This window comes from Lissotriton helveticus, chromosome 7, assembly GCF_964261635.1.
Source record: "Lissotriton helveticus chromosome 7, aLisHel1.1, whole genome shotgun sequence".
Classification (NCBI taxonomy): domain Eukaryota; kingdom Metazoa; phylum Chordata; class Amphibia; order Caudata; family Salamandridae; genus Lissotriton; species Lissotriton helveticus.
The window spans coordinates 444,644,394-444,667,413 of record NC_136068.1 but is presented as its reverse complement, the minus strand read 5'-3'; the positions used below and the strand labels follow the sequence as shown (position 1 = coordinate 444,667,413).

The 23,020-nt window shown below is 46.5% G+C and overlaps 1 protein-coding gene and 1 non-coding gene across 4 annotated transcripts in view; both read right to left on the bottom strand.

The window, feature by feature from the left end:
* Positions 1-23,020, bottom strand: part of LOC144768581 (sulfotransferase 1 family member D1-like) — a 410,920-nt gene that overhangs the window by 127,289 nt on the left and 260,611 nt on the right. For all 3 annotated transcript variants that reach the window (XM_078652369.1, XM_078652370.1, XM_078652371.1), the window contains exon 7: positions 6,966-7,146. In XM_078652369.1, the coding sequence (XP_078508495.1) occupies positions 6,966-7,146 (181 nt within the window). The remainder of the gene's footprint in view (positions 1-6,965; positions 7,147-23,020) is intronic.
* On the bottom strand, positions 15,821-15,915 carry TRNAI-UAU (transfer RNA isoleucine (anticodon UAU)). Its single transcript has 2 exons — positions 15,878-15,915; positions 15,821-15,856 (listed from the first exon to the last, which is right to left on the bottom strand). It is a non-coding gene; the product is annotated as a tRNA-Ile (tRNA).

Here is a 23,020-nt window from a genome sequence, read left to right as displayed (position 1 = left end):
TTTGAGGGTGATAGTGAGGGAATCTTTGAGATCCCCCAAAAAGATTGTTGCATCCTGGTGCACTGTAAGGTCATCATTTACTGTGTTTTAAAAGCTAATACAATTGAATATATACTGAAAAATATGCTGAAGAATGCACCTTTTTTGCCATTTGTTCCTAATGTTTCTTGGGGGAGAACCCCCAAAACCTCCTTTTAGTGGTCAGGATCGCTAGATATGCACCCTACGGGGGGGATGGTCTGACAGTTTGCCAGGGCTGCTCTGGGTTCTCAGTCCAGCCCTGCTTGGCAGATATGTGGTGTTGTAGGAGGAACATAATCACACATTAGTTTGCAAATATGAAACAAATTAAACAAAAAGTAAAATTAAACCACTTACTGGGACTGCCATGCTGTGTCTCCTGGCAATGTGCAAAAATGCTTCATTCTACAAAAGCAGTACAAAAGGGGGTGGTGATGGACGGAGCATCTGAACCAATCAAACACTCACATCCAGTCAAAAGATCTGGGTTTGATCCATCACCGTTCTTTAGCCCACTCTGCCACCCCAGTTCAGACATGGCTATATGCAAATCAGTCTGACCCTGTGCCTCATGGGAACAGTCCAGCCCGAACTGCCAAGCCATGCCTTCCCGGGACCGGAAACAAGCTTCCGAGGACCGGTTTATGGCATTACAGCCGTCTTCAGCCCGGCTTGCTTGAATCCAGTGGCAAAGTGAGCAAGGGACTCACGTCTGAGCATACCCTGCCACACATATGGCGGCCAAAGCGGTACAAAAGGGGGTGGTGATGGACGGAGCATCTGAACCAATCCAACACTCACACCCAGTCAAAAGATCTGGGTTTGATCCATCACCGTTCTTTAGCCCACTCTGCCACCCCAGTTCAGACATGGCTATATGAAAATCAGTCTGACCCTGTGCCTCATGGGAACAGTCCAGCCCGAACTGCCAAGCCATGCCTTCCCTGGACCGGAAACAAGCTTCCGAGGACCGGTTTCTGGCATTACAGCCGTCTTCAGCCCGGCCTGCTTGAATCCAGTGACAAAGTGAGCAAGGGACTCACGTCTGAGCATACCCTGCCACACTTATGGCGGCCTAAGCGGTACAAAAGGGGGTGGTGAAGGACGGAGCATCTGAACCAATCAAACACTCACACCCAGTCAAAAGATCTGGGTTTGATCCATCACCGTTCTTTAGCCCACTCTGCCACCCCAGTTCAGACATGGCTATATGCAAATCAGTCTGACCCTGTGCCTCATGGGAACAGTCCAGCCCGAACTGCCAAGCCATGCCTTCCCTGGACCGGAAACAAGCTTCCGAGGACCGGTTTCTGGCATTACAGCCGTCTTCAGCCCGGCTTGCTTGAATCCAGTGGCAAAGTGAGCAAGGGACTCACGTCTGAGCATACCCTGCCACACTTATGGCGGCCAAAGCGGTACAAAAGGGGGTGGTGATGGACGGAGCATCTGAACCAATCCAACACTCACACCCAGTCAAAAGATCAGGGTTTGATCCATCACCGTTCTTTAGCCTACTCTGCCACCCCAGTTCAGACATGGCTATATGAAAATCAGTCTGACCCTGTGCCTCATGGGAACAGTCCAGCCCGAACTGCCAAGCCATGCCTTCCCTGGACCGGAAACAAGCTTCCGAGGACCGGTTTCTGGCATTACAGCTGTCTTCAGCCGGCCTGCTTGAATCCAGTGACAAAGTGAGCAAGGGACTCACGTCTGAGCATACCCTGCCACACTTATGGCGGCCTAAGCAGTACAAAAGGGGGTGGTGAAGGACGGAGCATCTGAACCAATCAAACACTCACACCCAGTCAAAAGATCTGGGTTTGATCCATCACCGTTCTTTAGCCCACTCTGCCACCCCAGTTCAGACATGGCTATATGCAAATCAGTCTGACCCTGTGCCTCATGGGAACAGTCCAGCCTGAACTGGCAAGCCATGCCTTCTCTGGACCGGAAACAAGCTTCGGAGGACTGGTTTCTGGCATTACAGCCGTCTTTAGCCCGGCTTGCTTGAATCCAGTGGCAAAGTGAGCAAGGGACTCACGTCTGAGCATACCGTGCCACACTTATGGCGGCCAAAGCGGTACAAAAGGGGGTGGTGATGGACGGAGCATCTGAACCAATCAAACACACACACCCAGTCAAAAGATCTGGGTTTGATCCATCACCGTTTAGTCATCAATGGAGCGCACACCGCTAGCCCCTCCTCCGGATCGCCCCTCGGGACTCTGGTACTTGTAGTTCTTTGGTGGATCACCCAGGTGGGTGCAAGTCGGTACTTGTTGGACTGATGAATCTCTAGACCCGATACATGTCCCGGGTTTTAGGATATCGCCCGAGACATGTCTCGGGTTTCGGGATAACTTCCCTCATCAGTAGAGAAAGATCATTAGGGGTGGAAGAGAAGGCCGCCACACAACAGTCAAAGGCCTCGATGCCAGAACCGGCACGCAGGTGCGTCATCCAAGAGCCCGTCGGCCCAAAGCTCAAGGGAGCCATATTGTGTTTAGTCATCAATGGAGCGCACACCGCTAGCCCCTCCTCCGGATCGCCCCTCGGGACTCTGGTACTTGTAGTTCTTTGGTGGATCACCCAGGTGGGTGCAAGTCGGTACTTGTTGGACTGATGAATCTCTAGACCCGATACATGTCCCGGGTTTTAGGATATCGCCCGAGACATGTCTCTGAACCAATCAAACACTCACACCCAGTCAAAAGATCTGGGTTTGATCCATCACCATTCTTTAGCCCACTCTGCCAACCCAGTTCAGACATGGCTATATGCAAATCAGTCTGACCCTATGCCTCATGGGAACAGTCCAGCCCGAACTGCCAAGCCATGCCTTCCCTGGACCGGAAACAAGCTTCCGAGGACCGGTTTCTGGTATTCCAGCCGTCTTCAGCCCGGCTTGCTTGAATCCAGTGGCAAAGTGAGCAAGGGACTCACGTCTGAGCATACCCTGCCACACTTATGGCGGCCAAAGCGGTACAAAAGGGCGTGGTGATGGACGGAGCATCTGAACCAATCAAACACTCACACCCAGTCAAAAGATCTGGGTTTGATCCATCACCGTTCTTTAGCCCACTCTACCACCCCAGTTCAGACATGGCTATATGCAAATCAGTCTGACCCTGTGCCTCATGGGAACATTGACTGGGTGTAAGTGTTTGATTGGTTCAGATGCTCCGTCCATCACCACCCTCCTTTGTACCGCTTTTGGTCGCCATAAGTGTGGCAGGGTATGCTCAGACGTGAGTCCCTTGCTCACTTTGCCACTGGATTCAAGCAGGCCGGGCTGAAGACGGCTGGAATGCCAGAAACCGGTCCTCGGAAGATTCAACCCAGATCTTTTGACTGGGTGTGAGTGTTTGATTGATTCAGATGCTCCGTCCAACACCACCCCCTTTTGTACCACAGTCCCAGTACAGCAATAAAACAAAAAACATTAATAGTAAACAATAGTCAGCAGCGGGCAGGGGAATGCATATTCAGTTACTACCGAAAGTCACCCAAGGTTCACACACATCCTCAAAACAATATCGGTGTTCAAGAGGCTGTGAGTGGTGACAGAAATGGTGGTCACCCACATACAAATGAGCTCAGATCTATAACCTGTTTCTTTCGGCCTTTCTTGCAATTGTACCATGCCAACATTGGCTGCTGATGATAGGTTTGTCTATAGCATCCATATGGTTATCATGACACTATGCAGGATTCGAAAGTGCGAATACTGGTTGAAACAAATGGGTTTGTGTGGGTGTTGAATCGTGAGAAGAACTGAGAGGTGATGTTAGATAGCGTCTAGAAGAATATGTGGTTACTTGGCACTGATCATTTAACCCCTTCGACGCTGATGACGAGCTCAGCTCGTCATGAAGTACACCTCTCGTACGCTCATGACACCGCTGGATTTTCGAATCTTCAGCGCACAGCGGGAAAATGCACCGCACCGATGGTGTTAAGTGACCTTGTGCGATATAACTGGTGCTCACTAAAGCACTGCAACGCCTTAGGGCAGAGTTTGTGCTAAATGAAAACTGCAAAAAAATGCACAAAGAGGTAACAAGTGAGCATTAACATGAAGAAAGAAAGACAGATACCCTTTTAGTGGCTGATTTGTATATAGTAAAAATCAGAAAATCTGGATGCATCACAGCTTCTCTACTTAAATTGTGTGATCTCAGGCACACATTTTATTTTACCGAACTCCTTTTTCTTCACTATTGGCATATGAAAGCCCTTTCAAATACGAGAGTTCAAAATACCAGCTGTACAAAAACATATTGTTTGATTTTATAGACTATAATATTTCTTTATAATAATCTGGGTCAGTACAAGATTTAACATGTCAACTGTCTCACATCTTAATCATTCCCACACTTTTTTATGTAAAAGAAATACAATTGTGCTAATTCTGAGGATATTTTAGCATATTTAGGTGATGTTTGTTGCATGAGTTACAAAGCAAATATTTTCAGGGCTGGTCTAAAAATGAAGAAAAATGCCTGACTGCACCACGTTTGTTTTTGTTTAATCTGTTAGCGGAACAAAACAACTGTGGTGCAGTTAGTGCATTTATTTTCATTGAAATGTCACAAATACACAATCAAGCTAACAGAGCACTTGGCAGCAAGGCCTGACTGGCTGTACCGGGCTTCAGGAGGCTAAAAGGGTGGGGGCTGGTTTTGTTACGGACGGCTGCTTTTGTACCAGTGCAGCAGTTTTAAAAGCCCCTGCTGAAGAGTACCTTGAATATTTAGCAATATTCAGACAACAATGAAAGTGTCAAGATAACTCTGGTGATTAATGTAGCTGCTGGAGAGGGATCAGAGTTGTGTCTAGTGGTAGTTTTGACTCATCTAAGGTAGCGCAGAGGGTTAATATGCCTGCTGAAATGAACGTGCACAATGCATTTCACAGAACAGTATTATATTGACATAGCTCAGTGGCTTACTGCTTTTGTCACAGAGATCCCTTTGTTACTGTGCAGTTTGTAATTTATAATTGTAATCTTGCACAGTGTGCTATGAACTACCATCAAAGAGATGCTTGAAAGCGGCATCGCATGGATTATAAAGTTATGTTTATTCCCAGTCTTTCATTATCCTAATGTTGCTAAAAAACGGGTGTGTTTGAGTGCAAATGAATTCTTGTTAGTAAAGTCAACTGTGTAACGTTCTGAATCATGAGTTTGTGCTTCTCGACGACTAAGCACTCCTAAAAAATGCCTACCAGTATGGATGACATGTGAATCCTACCCTTTGTAGTCCCATGTGTGTTATGTAACATTGTCTCTACACTGATTTACAATCATATGATTCATTGTCTATGTGTGTGGGTGTGATGTATAGTGTTCCAACACCCTACGGTGGCATGAAAGGTGCTGTAAAACAAATGAAATACTCGTGAGAGAGGGGATATAGAGAGATGAGAGACATTGTTTGAGGGTGATAGTGAGGGAATCTTTTGAGATCCCCCAAAAAGATTGTTGCATCCTGGTGCACTGTAAGGTCATCATTTACTATGTTTTCAAAGCTAATACAATTGAATATATATATACACTGACAAATATGCTGAAGAATGCACCATTTTTGCCATTTGTTCCTAAAGTTTCTTGGGGGAGAACCCCCAAAACCTCCTTGTAGTGGTCAGGATCGCTAGATATGCACCCTATGGGGGGATGGTCTGACAAAATTTGCCAGGGCTGCTCAGTCCTGCCCTGCTTGGCAGATATGTGGTGTTGTAGGAGGAACATAATCACACATTAGTTTGCAAATATGAAACAAAAAGTAAAATTAAACCACTTACTGGGACTGCCATGCTGTGTCTCCTGGCAATGTGCAAAAATGCTTCATTCTACAAAAGTGCAGGTCACAAGCCAGAAAGAAAGCTGGGGTCCAGCAACAATGGGAGGTAGGCAGAAGTACACCAAAATCCACAGCCTGCAGGCCAAGCAGACTGTGCGTGGTGGAGGCTGGAAGCCTCAAAAGGTGTTGATAAGCAACAACTTAGCAGTTCCGACAAGATGCCACATTTACATGTTTCAATTTTGCTCTGTGCCCAGCTGCCTTCAGAAGCTGCTCGTATAAAAGAGAGAGGAATGCTCCTCCATTCCTGTGGCTTCATTTGCAGCCTCTGAAGCTAGGCGCCCCAAAGGAAGTGCTAAGGGTCACACGTCGCAAGGGGCAAGCCGACACCTAAATGAGGTCCATGGTATTTCACTTATAGAGAAGATTATTTACATCTGCTGTTAAAAAAGATTAACATCTGGCAGTTTAGAGCAGCATTCATTATCTCCAACAGTTGCTCGATATAGATTTCTGTCATCGAATGGGGTCGTTTTTGAAGTTAGCTGTTCGCTTTAGATGTAGAATGCACTTTGATTGATATTTCGGGGAATATAGAGTCTGAATTGTTAATGGTTGCATCAATTTCTTATACCAGCTTTACATGATATGAATTTCAAAAGGGATGCATTGCTGTTTTATTGCCCAGATTTTATTGTAGGACTGGATGAAGTTTTAATACTTAACTATATTTTTATGGGGGTGCTTTTATCAATGCTTTCATCATCCGACTAAAGATAGTATGATTTGATTTGATACATGTGAGTAAATATACATTGGTACATTTCCCATTGTGAATATGCTTTAAAGTGCTGTTTAACACAACCTACAACTGTAAAATCTACAGACAGGAAGTCTGGAGTAAAAGATCTGTAGCAGTGAGATAAAGAGACAGGAAGCGCACAGAGGTGAAATAAATAGGCAGGGGGTGAAAATGAAACTAGGTCATTTAGGTAATCTGCCATCCTGGCATTCAGCAGGGCCAGTAGCAGGCTCCTAATTAAAACTTTGAGCCCAGGTACTTATTTCTTTACAAGCTAAGCAAACACTGGTGGCACCTTTTAGGGAGAGTCAGAGGTGTCAGAATCGAGCGGCTCTTACCCTTCCTCATGAACGGGGCAATGCTGTTGTCCACAATAATCGGATGCACCCCGTCATAGTTCGCTTTGGAGTTGGTCTTCATCTGTTCAAAGGAGGTGTGATGCACGGTCTTCTCCAGAAGCTCTGTGCTCAGGTCCTTGCCCAGGAACTTTGCTATCTTACAGATTTCACGTCTGGGGTCCTGTAGGTGAAAATGATTGTTTAACAGTTAGTACATAGAAGGATGGATTAAATACAGCAAGACAAAAGAGGGAGGCGTGAGCTGAATCAAGGACTTGGAGATGGATTGGATGGATGGATGCATGGATTACACAACATGATCTGAAAAGGAAATGGGTTGGTCACCTAATCAATTAATGGACACAAAGGAACAAAGAGATATTGACAGATCGGTCGAAATACTGTCCTACATTGTAGATTCAGAATGCAGTTGTGTAACTTTACTCCTCACATATAACCAACAATGACAACTTCACACATATAAACTGAATTACATAAATAAATACTTGTCCCTCCACACAAATAAGATTGAGTTGTTCTGAATCCAACATAAAAGGGAATCCCACTGAGATCGATAAGTGATGCCTATAACTGTTCGTAATGCTGACACAAACCCGTTTACCCCTCTTCATTTTCGGAAACAACAGAAACCCAAGCTGTTTGTCCAGCCTTTTGCCAGCATTTCAAACATCATACAATGCCAGGATTCCCCTTGTGGGGTCACTGTTAAAGCATTCCAAAACCCTATCCTATCCTCCCTTACCCTACCCTACTCTATCCTAGTTCAGAAAAAGAATATTCTAGTTGCTGTGCCACATTGATTCTGGAGAGTGGATTGGCTTGATGAGATGCTTGAACTCGGGAGTGTTACTCAGTACTAGGTAGTTTTCTGTTATAGTCAAAAAACTATTTACAGGGCCATCTGAAGCAGGGACAGAAGAAGTATTATTCTCAAGGCTTCTTTCTCGTTCTGCAGCAGTTATTTATATATTTTTTAAAAGCCTAGGTCTTGGCTACAAAGAGGTTTACCTCTCTGTTGGAGGACATAACATTAGCAGACATAGGAAATCTCCTTAAGTCAATCTTAAGTCCCCTAGAAGCCCGTCTTATAAAAATAGAAGCGAGGCTAATTAAATTTGAAAAAACTGCCTCACAGATCATGGATTGCTGGAAACCAGGGGTTTCTTGTCTCACAGCCCCTATTACGGACTCGAAACACAAAAATAACCCTGACCCTCCGAAAATTGCTAAAGCCAATGAGGCCGTAATAACATCAACCGGCACTAAAAATTCTAAACTACCCAGTCACCAACCACCGAGCCTGAAAGCCAACCCATCTATCCCAGCGACCCCAGCAGATGCCCCTAGCAACCAACCTTCTAGTGCACAACAGACATCCTCAGCCACCGATATCACGCACTCTCACCTTCAGCATAAAAGTCCACCTAAATCTTCATTAACTACTAATCACAATTCCCAGGACCCCAAAAACATCACGCCAAAATTACAAAAAACAGTTACTGTCAATCTCCCGCCAGAGGTAGCTCCATATACCGTCATCTTAGCTGGGGTACCTGAATTAAAATCGGCTGCAAGCGAGACAGGGGTATCACTGAAAAACAAAGTAATCAATTGGCTATCCACACATAGACCGCTTCCTAGAGGTATGACCAGCGATATTCGTATGGTAAGAAGAGTATCGTGGGTAGGAAAGAGACCTAAAACAATCAGTGGTGACTGTATACTGGTGAGCTTCAAAGAACCAGGAACAGTCTTATATATCTGTGGTTCCTTTTTAGAGGATGAGGGGAATAACATCCATCCACTCCCTCTTTCGTTTTTTTACCCAATAAACACTCACATAACCAATGACCAGAGACGAGGGTACCATCAGAACCCACGAGAGAATCAGGGGGTAACCAGGGAGGGAGGAGGTTCCATTACAATCAAATGCGAACACCTCTTGACTATCCGACATCTTATGATGATCTCCAAGGGTGGGAGACGGTAAATAGAAGAGGAATGGGATTGGGTGGTTTTGACAGAGAAGTAACCTGGCCGCCCAGACATTATCAGCCACCGTTTCTATCGCTCTCAAACCGATACGATTGTCTTGAAATGGTGGACTGACAAATGGCCCCTAAAGAAAGGGTATATAGGCAAACATCAGGGCAGGATGAAGGCATTCTAAATACCCACAACTCCACCGAGGGGGAGGTGAACTCTCCTGTTAGAAATATAGGCACTTCCCAACAGAGAGATGAAAGGGGAATCACTCTGGAGGGATTATATAGGGGTCAAGTGCAAACACAAAGGCTATCCCAACCAGACCGTACAATACAAATGCCAAATCAAACCACGATGCAGATTGGGCACCGCGCCCCTCAAATAATTAAACTGCTTTCATGGAATCTGGCAGGCCTGGCCAACAAAATAGACTCAGACTCATGGGCTGAACTAATAAATTCACAAAGTATCTGTCTCTTTCAAGAGACTTGGGCAAGGGAGGAGACCACGTACAGGGGCTTCCAGACATTTTCGATACAAGCTAGCTGGGGAGGGAGAACCCGACCATCAGGAGGGCTGGCAACCTGGGTGACTTCTGACCTAGGCTGCTCAGCTTCACGATATACCGTGGATTCGGAGGATATATTGGCGGTTCTACTCGAATGGCCAGGACTTTACAAATTACTTGTAATAAATATTTACTCTAGGCCAGTCCCAATAGCTGCCTCCTCCAAAACCATTGAGGCACTGTCCCGCCTCCTAGAAACCATCTCAGAGGATATACCATACCTAATAGGAGGGGATTTTAATTCACATTTTGAACCGTTACCTGGACTACTTGATGGACCCTCCCTAGAGGAGGATTCAAGTTGGCAGGTTCCCTCTACAGAGGCCCCACCTCCTAGAGCATGGACACCGCTGGCCGTTCAAATAAACACACTAAACCTCACCTATGGTTTGAGAGCTTGTAACGGCCGCACTAGGTCTGATATCCCGAGCAAATGTACGTTCAACAAAGCAGGGAGGGAATCCAGATTAGATTAATTCCTGGTACAGTTGCACGCCTGGAAAAGGGTGATGGATTTCAGAGTAACGCCGAGACAGGACAGTGATCACAATGCATTAATATTAGAGTTTGCCATTCCCGGTTTGGAGGAGAGTGCGTTAAGTGAGCAAGAGCCCAGAGTGGGACACCTCTTGGAAAATAACAAGAGGAGGATAAGATGGGAAAATATTGTATCCAGCGAAGATAAGTTAGCCTCCCTATACGCCGGAATTATTCCAACCCTAGAGGAGGCCTTCCATCTATGGAACTTAGATTCCCCTAAGGAAATTAGTGAGGACCTCGCGCAGGTACATGAACATCTAATTAGGAAGCTTGAAGCCGACCTTTTCAGCACCAGACCACCCAGAACTCAGGGACTGAATAAATGCACTTGGTTCAATAGTGCTTGCCGAGCTGCAAAACGTGACCTCCTATCTACCATAAAAGCAGGTGGCCCGAGGGAAGAGATCTCCTCTAGAAGGAGGGCCTACAAAATACTTATAGCTAATGCTAAGATAGAGTGGGACATACAGCACTGGGAGAATCTATCGGAGTCCCTAGCAGCAAGAGACTCCCGTAGATTCTGGAGAATAATTAACCACGGATGCGGGGATCTTCCCACGGCTATTGAACCTAACATTGCTGCAAATGTCTGGCAAAAACACTTCGAGCAGTTATACTCCCTAGAGAATGAGGGGACAGAACCAGCACTGCCTATTACCCCTCAGGCACAGACCGCCGAACCCTTCACTATAAAAGATATTAGGATGGCGATAGTTGGGCTATCCTCTGGGAAGGCACCGAGCTTGGATGGGCTGCCGGGCGACCTCTTCAAGCACGAACCGGGAATCTGGGCACCCTATCTCATGATTTTCTTCAATGCAGTGCTGGGGGGAATGAAAATACCAGATACTTGGCTGGGAGCGGAGGTGGTCCCAATATTCAAAAAGTAGTCGCCCCTGCTCCCAGCCAACTATCGCCCAATCAGCCTCATTGATGTGTCCCAAAAGTTGTTTGGCAGATTAATTCTTAACAGGTTGTTAAGCTGGATGGAGGAGACTGACATTTTAAGCCCTCTCCAGGCGGGATTTAGAAAAGGAGTTTCAACAGTCGACCAAATACTTAGATTGAATATTATATATTGGAAGACGGTGCTCTTAGAAGGTGGGACACTGTATGCGGTATTTGTGGACCTCCGCGCCGCCTTCGATTTAGTTCCCCGGGCTAGATTGTGGGCGGTGCTGGTTGATCTGGGCGTCCCGGGAGACATCCTCCATATCTTAATCAGGCTGCATTCTAACAACTACGCCCGAGTCAGATATGGAAAGGGCGGCAGGCTGACTGATAGATTCCCCGTCCGCAGAGGGGTGAGGCAGGGCTGTGTATTGGCCCCGACCCTGTTTTGCCTATTCGTGAATGGGGTGATAGAGTACTTGAACAGGATCACTAACACCGATGCTCCAAAACTGAACGGCAGCAGAGTGCCAGCAATCATGTTTGCGGACGACACCCTGCTGCTGTCAAAAACACCAATGGGGCTTCAGAGGGTCCTGAACGGGTTCTTGGGGTTTTGTAACGAAAGAGGTCTAGAAATAAATCCAAATAAGACCAAATTTATGATTCTCAGCCCCAAACCCAAAAGCTGCCCAAATCCTCGCCTGGGACTTACAACCCTAGAAAGAGTCCAAGTAATAGAATATCTTGGCATAACCCTCAACCAGAATTTGACTTGGCTGCCACATAAAACAAAAGCAACGACAAAACTGGTCCAGAGGGCAGGTGCCATTACAAGAATCGCCAAAAAATCACCTTTACGACCATTGACACCCGCCATCCATATTTACAAAACCCAAGCCAGGGGGGGCATTATCTATGGGGGTGAGTAATGGGGACATATACCTTTACACACGGTACAGGTCGCAGAAAACAACTTCATAAGACAACTGGCTGCTCTCCCCCCGAGCACTCCACTTCTCCCCCTAAGAATGGACTTGGCTCTACGACCAATCACGGAGGAATTGGGTCTTAAACCTCTGACCTATTGGAGGCGTTTGTGGAGCAGTGAGGACCTCGTACACTACAGAAATGAACTGCAGGAACTCCTTAGATCAACCTATGTCACCAAAATCCCGTGGATAAAGTACATCAGGGACATGTGTATCTACCTCGGAGTTCCAGAGTTATGGTCCAACCCGGAAGTAGTGTCCGTAAGGCTCTCTAGAAAAGAACTCTCAAATTTATTTTACAGTGCCATGCTTCAGAAAGCTATGAATTCTCTCCGGGAAGGATCTTTAACCGACACATTCATTAAGATAAAAGATTCTTACAGTCCTGAGTATGTACTGGACGGTATGACACCTGTGTCTGTACGGAAGATCTACATGCAATGGAGGTACGGTTCTCTCCCCCTGAGGTCCCTCACTAAATCTTGGGAAGGTAATTTGTACTCAGGGGCGTGCCCAGCATGTAACTATAAACTGGAAAGCGATCTTCACGTGGTCTTGTTTTGTAGAGCCTATAGCAGAATTAGGAGTTATTGGTTGGTCCCTCACTTAAGGAACTTGGGCTTCCGAACTTTTGCTCCGGCCTACAGAGTCCTCAAGACAGACTTATCGGCTCCAACTGTGTTTGTAATGGCAAAATTCCTGATGGCAATGTGGCGATCACGTGCATTAATTATCAAAGACACTAAAGCTACATGAACACCACCCTTTCCTCCTTTTTCTATACCATAATGTACTTTCTAGTAATCAGATTTTAACTATGAGTCTTTTCTAGCATACTTTTATACGTTTTTAACGACAAAATTATTTGTATATCTTTTATGATCTTTTACGGTCGAAATAAAGATTATTTGGAAAAAATGGTAGGCATATTCTGTTTTATAATTTACATACGCTTGGAGTGGGCTTTGGACGAGCACATGGCTCATGATTGGAGAACTTTGTTGCCTGACTTCGGTCTCTGTCTGCTCTTGATTTGACAGCTTTCCTCCCTATTCTTGTGTGTTGCGTCCACAGCATTTTGGTCCCACAGTGCTCTGATTGGTTTTTTTTTCTTTCTCCTTCTGGGATTGCATGTGTTTCCTTGATCCTCTTGACATCCCTGCCCCACCGCTCCCTCTTTCTGCTATCCCCCAAATACCCCTGTTGCTCCCCATTCTCCCTTACATGCAGTAATACCCACACGTTTACCACTTAGTAACCCACCCAAGCAATGTTGCTCCTGTTGCTGCATTTGTCCGTCCCCCTCATGCTTACTTTCTATATTGAAGCCTGCCCGAGACTCACACATCGGTTGTTTTAGTCACTTCAGGGCCACAGGAACCCCCCGCCCCCACATAGCCAATATCCCGCAAATAACACACAGACACCAGTGTTGAGATTGGGAAATATTGCTGCAGGTTTATTGTTACATACAACATTATGTAATCACGTTGGGTTATCTTACGGGCAATCCAAGGGCAGGCCGCATTCTCGCCACCTGCCCGCCTGATGAGCCAAACAGCACAGTGGCAACCAGCCAGCTGCTGCACCATTATGGTAATACACTACTCACGCCCCTTGCAGGGCGTATCTAGGCAAACCCCCGGTTGCACAGGCCCACAACCGCCCGAAGGACTACTGGGGCGCCGACTCGGATTCCAAGACCTCCCATGAGGTTCTAGGTTAGGCTCTGGCACCCCTATGTGCCCGCTGAAGTACTGTATTGCACCTCTCTGTTTCCGGATTGCCCTGTAACTCCACCACAGCCTGTGCGATGGTCCCCGCCGTCGCACGGGTCCCCCACCAACGCTGCTACTTTTACCTGTAACCTTTGCTCAGCAGAGCCTCTTTTAAATCGAGGAGGAATAAGTCTAAGCCAACCGGCGTCAGGACTCCTTCCGCCTCGAAGTAACCTTTTACTTTGTCCTGAATCATTTCATGTCTGAAGAAGCCCAGACCCCTCTGTTGGGTAAATTTCTTCATGGCACAGAGCTTCTCTTCCTAGACTTTATAATTGCTTGGCACAGCTTAGCACCTCACCAGGGGCATAAGATGCATGCCTGAAGAAACGCAGGCCCTTCTGCCCCTAATCTGCAGATACCCTGGGTCTTATCCCTCACAAAATTCGTGTACCATCCCTGGTTCGAGAGTCATAATACCAGGAATGACAATGGGAAGAAGGGGCCCCTACTGTTGAAGGCGCTTCGTGTCCAATTATAGGCGTTCTAGCACCAGCCCTGACACTTGAACACCCTTCACGACAAGCGACAGCAGGCTACATTTTCACAAGTGTTAACAGCTGGTAGTCCTACCGCTCTGAGCCGTAAGCAATCATCCATGGAAAATGCACACCTCCCTACCCGCAAACGCATATCATAATTGTTGCTAGCGGGATTGCTCATGTCTCGCTGTCTAGCGCCTCGTCTACAGCAGACCTGCTGAGATAGCCAGGATCAAATCTTAAAGGCAGATCGCACCTCAACACTGATCTGCCCGAGGACCTGATCGTGATTGCGTAGTAGCCCAAACAAATCGCGCCACTGGCCTCGAGATACTACGGCATATTGATACTCTTCACCATACTCAAATAAGGACACTGGTAACCAAAATGCGCGCGAGATCGGCTTACCTCTCGTGCTGAAATATGCAGAGACACGTGTGAATGAATGGATAATTCGATTGGGCCTCGAGATACTATGGCCCATGATACCAAAAACCATTTGAAAATACGGCCACAAACAACAAATTTGTGCACGTAGTAGGCTTACCCCTCGCGCTGAAATATGCGATGCCACGTGTAAAGAAATAAGTCATTCGATTGGTCTCGAGATACTGAGGCCCAAAGATAGTATACGCCATTTGTAAATATGGACACCATCTACAAGATTGCACACGGAATTGGCTTACCCATCGCGCTGGAAATGCAATGCCCTGTGTAAACATGATTAGTCACCAGATTGTGCCTCGAGGTAATGATACTACACACCATTTTTAAGTAAGGACACAGTCGACACATTTGCGCACGTAGGCTTACCCATCGCGCTGAAATAAGCAATGCCACGTGTTAAACTGAGCAAGACACTCGATAGGGCCTAAGGATACAATGACCCCAATACACAATACCCCCTTAGTAAATACAGACACCAAAAACTCACTCGCGCAATAATAGGCTTACCCATCGCGCTGGACATGCAATGCCACGTGTTAAATGAATAAGACACACACTGGGGCCTCGAGGTACTATGTTCCAATGATCGTAAATACGGTAACACACCAGCCTCGCGCTAAAATATGCAGAGCCGGGTGAAAACGTAGAAGTGACACGAATGGGCCGTGGTACTATGGCCCCATGATACCACGCACACTGTAAATACGGACCCCTCCACAAAATTGCGCACATCATAGACTTATACATCCTGCTGTACATGCAAAGCCACGTGTTATAATTGAAACGACACCCATTTTGTGGCAAATGAGCATTTACTTCAATGCCAACCCCGTAGACAGTATTCACATTTAACGCCTGTTGGCGAGAGGCTCACGTGCTGAGTCCAACACCGTGCTCGATATTGGGATGCAAGCACAAATAAAACACTCGCGGCCATGTGGCAACGTGCCAATGCTTCCCTCATACGATTATAAATGTGGGGGTTCTCTTTCGCGGCACTGGCTGAAGGCGCCCGAAAGGTCACAGCTCTATGACGTAGAAGGCCTCTACAGGTCACTATACCCCACTCGCCCGACTCTGTAGCAAGGGCCGTCCTTACCCTGAGTTTAATCTTTACTTTTACGAAATGGTTTATGCAAAACCAGTAAGCTGCTCCAGGTGAGGCACGAACTCACAACCTCGGCATGCCTCAATGCAAGTACTGCTGTATAAGTACCGCGCGCTAACCGATTGCGCCACTGGAGCTCACAATCGACCAATCAACATTTTAATCCCATCATAAAACCATAGACACATTAAAAGGCATACACTGGTGCACAACGGCGTTACACTGGGGCATAGCTAACGTGATCACCCTATAAAACCTTATAACTAATAATTGGACACGTAGGGATGTAGGCCTCAGAGGCCCGCTTCACCCTAATAACAGCCGGGGGCCTCGACAATGTTCCTCCGTAATTACTATCTTGCCAGGCACTAGGGCGACTACATCCCACAGGGTGTCCTGTATTTTCTAACTTTCCCCGACTATCAGTATCAACCCTGCATATGCAACTGTAACTGAATAGGCCCTAACAACAACTTTAATCTGGCTTGTCTGTAAGGTCATCTTGCTGCAACCGCCCAGGTCACCCATGCCCCGGAACCTTCAGGGGTGAAAACCTATCATCATCTAAATGCACGCGCGCAGCTATTCCCGCCGCAAATGCATCTCCGGAGGACCTTCAAACCCGCTCTGATCCCTCAGCGAACAATTTCTAGTGCTCCACAGAGCGGGAGATCCGGATGGGCACCCTACTGCCCCCATTGCCAATGCGGCGAAACTCGAAACTCGGCCCACACTCCAACACCAATACCGTACAATGCCGGGCACGAATGTATTGCGGCCGACGGGAGGAGGCTGTTGATGCCCCGCCACTCACCGAATACCCGATACCGACCAGGGACCCGGCGTCCTACGATCGCAGCTACTCCTCGGCACGACCACCTCGGCCAGAAGGACGAGGATAAAAGAGTGTCCCGACGTGTCTGCCGCAACGTCCGGAGCGCCAAAGAGGCCGCACAATGGCCGGGGGGTGAGATATACCCTCACCCTGCCCATGCCCCCGGACGTGCGTCACCAGACCGCCCCCCCTCCACCTAGGCAACATGCCCTGAGGAGGGGTGGCCAACTTACCAGCTGGGGGAGGGCGGGGGCAGCCCTCTGTGACTAAGGGCCCGCCCTCCTGATGGCCACCGGGTGGCCTCGGGCAGGCGCATTCTCTCCCACTCCTCCTCCTTGCCACTCCTTCTTTTTATGAATAGGTTTTATTGTCATTTATTTAAGAGCACTGCCAGCTGCAAAATGCTATTGCCAGATCGCGCAACGGCCACTTTTGCAAAACTCGCATTTGTTTTTGCTTTTAACTTATCACCCTAAAAATACCAAAATGTCTGTCGGTGTGTCACAACCATGCAAGCTGACATTTTAGAGCAGGCAAGTGGAATATTAAAAAAACTCAAAGTTTGGTGAATGTATTTTCCCCTCCGCCCTAGGAGAGGTGTGGCGCCGCGGCCAGGGCGACTGACGCTGGAATCTGGGGATCACGGTTCGATCCCCGGCTCCGGCGGCAGATTAGCCCAGCACCATGTGACTCTGGGCAATATCTCGCTTAATCTTCCCGACGGCCCCCAGCGTCTAGAGACCCTTACGGGTGATTGTGCGCTTTACAAATGTGGATTATTATTATTATTATTATTATTATATTGAAGCAGAGGCTATCTGCCTGAATTGGGTCTAATGGTATGTATGGTGACAATCAGCATTTCATTTTTGGAAGTTTAAGAACATACGCACAAACAAAAACAGAGTACTAAAATCAGTTTTTGTTTGTGTCATGTAAAACTGCCAAAAATAAAATGTCTAGGCCTGTCACATGCTCTAAACTCCCCCTCAAAGAATTAAGGGCAAAGCATAAACTTTTGATGTCAGAGGTAATTATTTGAGGGAAATTTGGAGCGTGTGTGACAGGCATCAGCATTTTGTTTTTGGCAGTGCTACAGAAAAATCCTCCCAGGGATTATTACTGGGTTCCGTGGATTTTTTTATCTATCAGGAGCACGGAGAAAGCGATATAGCAAGCAGGGAGAGTGTGACAAAAATGTGCGCTGGTCTGTAAGAGCAGGTTACTGGCAATGCATTCTCCGATTCCCAGATAACCCGTCCCTGTTGGCTGATGCCCACTGAGGAATACTTGTATGTAGTGAGTGGGCAGGCAAATTAATTCATTTCCTGAGTACTCACCCCTGGACCCGCCCAATTCCACATTTAAACTAATAACGTTAGGGTGGGCTCAGAATATGTTGACAACTACCGGGGACAGAGGGATCATTTCAAAGCTCAAGCTGCTTTGTTTGCAGCAGATCATGATTCAGCAATCCGAATCAGGTTTCTGCATGCATGAATTGGAAGGCAGGAGCCTAGTCATGAAATTAATAGTTTCCCGCCTGAATCGGGAGGGTTGGCATGTGTGGTTCAACCTATGTGCACCCATGTCACAGGCTGACAATAACCTACAGTGACTTCACAGGCTAACAGCAATAGTACTGGGTAGGAAAACGATTGGGCTCACTTTAAATGGATGCCTTTCTTTTTTCCTGTCTCATGCAAGAGGATTTGGTATCCTTTCTGTAAAAATAGTGGAAGCCCATCGTCCACGCACAGATACCCTCCACTTGTACCCTTCTCAGGAGTAACATTAACACCTTTTACTTTCCACTGACATAACAATATAAGCAGAGATGTTTACTCGCACGTTTTAGGTAAAATATTACACATTTTTAGTTGCCTTGGCAAAGATTAGCTGTTGGAAGGCGTTCCCGTCTTGTCCATGTGATCCTCGCTCTTTGGAGCGCACACTTCCTTTTATGTTTTTTCTGCCCAATTTACAAGGTAGCTAAAAATCATATTTTAGCTCACCCGCTAAGAACTCTCAAGTTTCTTTAATGTAGATCTGCTTTCTTTTTTGCAACAACAGTCTGCGGAATTTACTTGCTCAGTAGTGAGCAATTTTATTTAGCAGCCAATCAAAATCAGGAAATATTTGAGTAGGTTGCATAGGTCGCTTTTTTATTATTTCTCTATATATGACGAGATGCATGACACATTATGATTGATATATATTCTCAAACATTTTAATTTTTATTCAGTTGTTATATAGGTCTTTTGAGGGTGAATAAAGAATGTTGACTGACTGACAAAGGAGACTCAGAATAAAACTGGTTTGCCTGCAAGCATAAAATCAACGCTGGGCTATGAAGGTCCATTTCAGCCTTGGCAATCCTAAAAGAGGTTGCTTTATAAAGTTTGTAGAACACATTGGGCCAATAAGGACAGTGAGTGTGATAGCCCCAGAGCTGTTAGGGTGGTGCTTTGATAGGGTCATACATGGGTCAAAATCTGCTATTTTTTTTGTACCTTTCTTTTAAAATGTGTTTAATACTTTCGGGACAGTCCAAAGATCTAACTGAGTCCTGTTCATTTTACGAGGATGATTTGGCAAGGCCTAGGGCTAGAGGGAAGGGATGAGAAGGAGGACATTGTTTATACTAATGCAGAGAGCACACCAGAGACGATTGTGGTACCAGCAGCTAAGGAAAAAGAAAGATATTGTTTACTACATGAATGACTATAAAACCATCATCATTTGTAGCACAATCGTTTGTGCTACTGAAACCTTTAACTGTGGGAGATGCACTGTGAAGTATTAGAAGTCGATGGTCCACCATGTGTCAGAAGGAGAGGAAAGCATGTTGAGAACTTTCTGAACCATCTGTCCACTTTCTTACAACATTCTCCAGCAGTGGTGTGCCATTGTCGGCCCAAGCCAAGCTCGAGCCAGAGGCCCGGCTCTAGCTCAGCTCCAGGTCTTACTTGACTAGAGCCCAAAACAAGAAGAGCCTTCCATGCTCAGATGGGCTGATGGGGAAGATGCCATTAAGTGCTGTAAATAAGTTGTATTCCAGAGCCCATCCATGATCAGCACATCAACCGTAAGTCCTAGGTAGTCAAAATGTAAAAAGCCTGATCAGCCCATCTGAATCCCTCTTTGTGTAACTGAGCTGTGCACTTTATCTGTGTCTTGGTGAAGACCTTTAACTCCTTGGTGAGAGAGGGGAACCACTTTTTTGTTAATACCTAAAATGCCATTAATGAAGGGTTGATCCTCTCCTTCTGTTTAGAAACGTCAGCTTTCTACCCTGGACGCTACACTGAAAGCACTTTACTTATAATCTAATAAATTTGATCTGCAAATCCCCCAACTGGAGATCTTAGCAACGTATACTACAGCAACTGGTTTCCATCTGGAGAGACAGAGTAACTTTATACAACAATTGAATAGTGAGTTAGTCAAGAGTTGTGAGTCACTTACTCAAGCATTTATATGCTCTCCAATTTTAGATGAGTTAAGAACCTTGCAGCCTATACTGATTTCCTTCGTGCATGAGGTGAAAACCTCTAAAATTGCCTATCTCAGTCCAGACTGATGCCATCTAAGCACCAGCTCAACAAAATGTTCAGCTTGGCAAATGACAAGTAGCTCAACAAACGAAGTCTACGGACTGTCACAATCCATGTGACTTAATTTCCCATGATTTCATCAAGTATGTTAATTAGGTCCCACTCCCATAAATTCATATTAAAAAAACCTGATAGCTCTGATCACATCATTAGCACAAGAGTGGTTTCCGCAACAAGAAAGAGACAGAGCTTTAATGTTGCAGAAGAGAGAAGCCATTTACCCCCGCCTAGGATATGCTGCATTCACAGCTTCCTTCAATGGAGAGGCAAATGTAGGGTGTTACTTCTGGTGGCACAGAAGGAAAGTGTTTGGACCAAGTTCACTAGGACAGTATTACTTTGTATTGTAATAGCAAATATATGGTGCTTACTACAGCTGACAAGGTGTTGAAACACTTTACGCTTTTTAAGTCATGGTCTAAATTTTCAAGCAGAGCTTTAGCAACATAAAGTTCATATTTGAGATAGCAGGCATTCTAGGACGCAAAATAGTGGAAATAAACATAATTTTTTGTGCATGACGTGGTGCAATATTAGGTACTTTTGTAGGAAGGTGGAATCTGACTACATGATTGCCCCCACTTTTTTCCATGTGCTTTGATGCTTTTTGACTTAGTTTGGCTGGGATCCTGCTATTCAGGACCCCAGCCTATCAGCTTTCCTCTCTAAATTGATTACATGTACTTTAGTTACACTCAAGTTTGGTTACTGGGGTACCCTTGTATGTCCCTAGTATATGGTACACTAGGTACTAAGAGCATAGGTACCCCAGAGGCCTACCAGGGGCTGTAGCATGTATTATGCCACCCCTGGGAAGCCTTCCAAAATGACATAACAGGACTGCTACTGCAGCCTAGGTAAGGTGGTGCATGCACCCCTTACTAAGATATAGGTTTGCTATATCTATCTTAAATCACTGCACAGAGAAACCTATCAATGCCTTATCAATCCTGAAGGCAGGGTGCTTGGTTTTGTGTGAGAGGGTGCCCATGCATGAGCTGGGCCCCTCTGCAGCTTTAGGAGCCTATTCTCTGAGGCTGTTCTGTGATGCAGCAGACCATATACTCTTAAGTGCATTATAACCTTGCGGTAAATGCTAACTTTGGAATGGCCGCATAGAAACATTTCGTGTTTGGTGTCAAACACTTTGGAATCCTACATCCCCCCCCCCCCAGCCAGTCCTGGGGGCGGGGGTAGAATTCCACCCTTCTAGAGGGAGAGACATGTACACACCAGTATACCCGGTACCAGTTTAAAAGAGCCCTGGCATCACAAAATGGATGCTGCAGCCACAGACACGAGTCTGGCCTCCTGCTGCCGACCAAAACTCTGGCAGGGGAGGCCTGGACAATAAGTTTCCTCTCACAGGGAGGTGTAACTACCTCCCAGACAGGCTTTAGTGTATTGGGGCTGGGTGGTTGTACTCTGAGAGTGCTTTAAAATCTGCACTGGGGGCACATTTGGTGTCCCTGTGCATAGTCCAGTTCAAACCAGTTGCAGGGGCTACCAAAACTGGACAAAGGAAATGGGTGTAGCCACCCCTCTTTCCAGACCCTCCCATAGGTGAGTCCCCAGAGTATTTCCAACCCCTTTCTTTAGTATAAGTAAGGAAACCCTGGCAACAGGACTTTAGATTACACATGGACGAAACTCTGAAACTAAATCCTGGAACTTCGATGCTCCACTAAAAACTAGAGGATGGAAGAATCTCCCTTGGTGTCAAGGAGTGACTCCCCTGCTTGGCAGGCACCAATGAAGCATTTGCCGGTCTGCATTTCTGAAGCTCCAGCCGGCCTCCGAAGTATTTCCAACAAAGAAAGGGGATTTCCAGACTTCTCAGAGGCCAACCCGAGTCCCATAGCAAAGCTGAGACCTGCAGCCCTCGTGAGTGATGTGGAACTTGATCTCCTGGACACCGTGCATATTTGCTAGTGCATTAACTTCTCAACATCTCCTGAAGTTGTGCTTTTGGTTACTTGTAGCCCAAGCCCCGAGCTTAATCTGCACTGAAGATTGTGGGCCTACATTCCACGAGTGTTCCATGAGCCCGCTTCTTGCATTTCCGCTCAAAGCTCCTTTGCGATCCCCGGTCCGTTAACTGGTGGGTCCCTGTGAAGGCAACTCTGATTTTCCTTGGACTTCCCTGATTGCTCTAGACATGCCCTGGGTCCCCACTGAGTGGTGAGTCCCTCAGACCTTGTAGGTCTGCACCGAAGCATTTCTTTTATTCCTGTGTGGGTTGCTGTTGCCAAGGCTTGTTGCGTCCAATCCGGGCACCGACACCGCAGCACTTTACATCCTTTGTGGTACAGCTTGAATCTAGCTCCTGGTCATCATCGATGCCACCTAGTCCTCGTGGCTGAAGAGTCGATCTTCACCTCTTTCACCTGAAATCACCAGACATCTGTGGACATTTGACTATCATGCCACTGGTCACTGGCAAGTGCCCCAGACTCTCTCCTTTCTGCTTTCAGGTTCTTCTCATCTTTGATCCAGGCTTGGATCACCCCGGACACTTTCCACTTCTTCGGCAGCAGCACTTTGCAGCAGATCGCCATTGAAAATGACGACGATTCCCGACACCAAAAGACACCTATGCACCCGGCTTCCCTGGGTGAGGTAACTCGAGTACTCCGGTGCTCCGGTGGGTGTTGGCTCCAGAACACCTTAAGTCTAAAGGGGTTTGCTCAAAGTCCTCCTCTAAGTGTCCCTTTTCTTTAAATTTCCAACTGCAACTTTCCCTATTGAAGTTAATGGTGATTTGCGGCTGTGTTTAGACACTGCACGCGT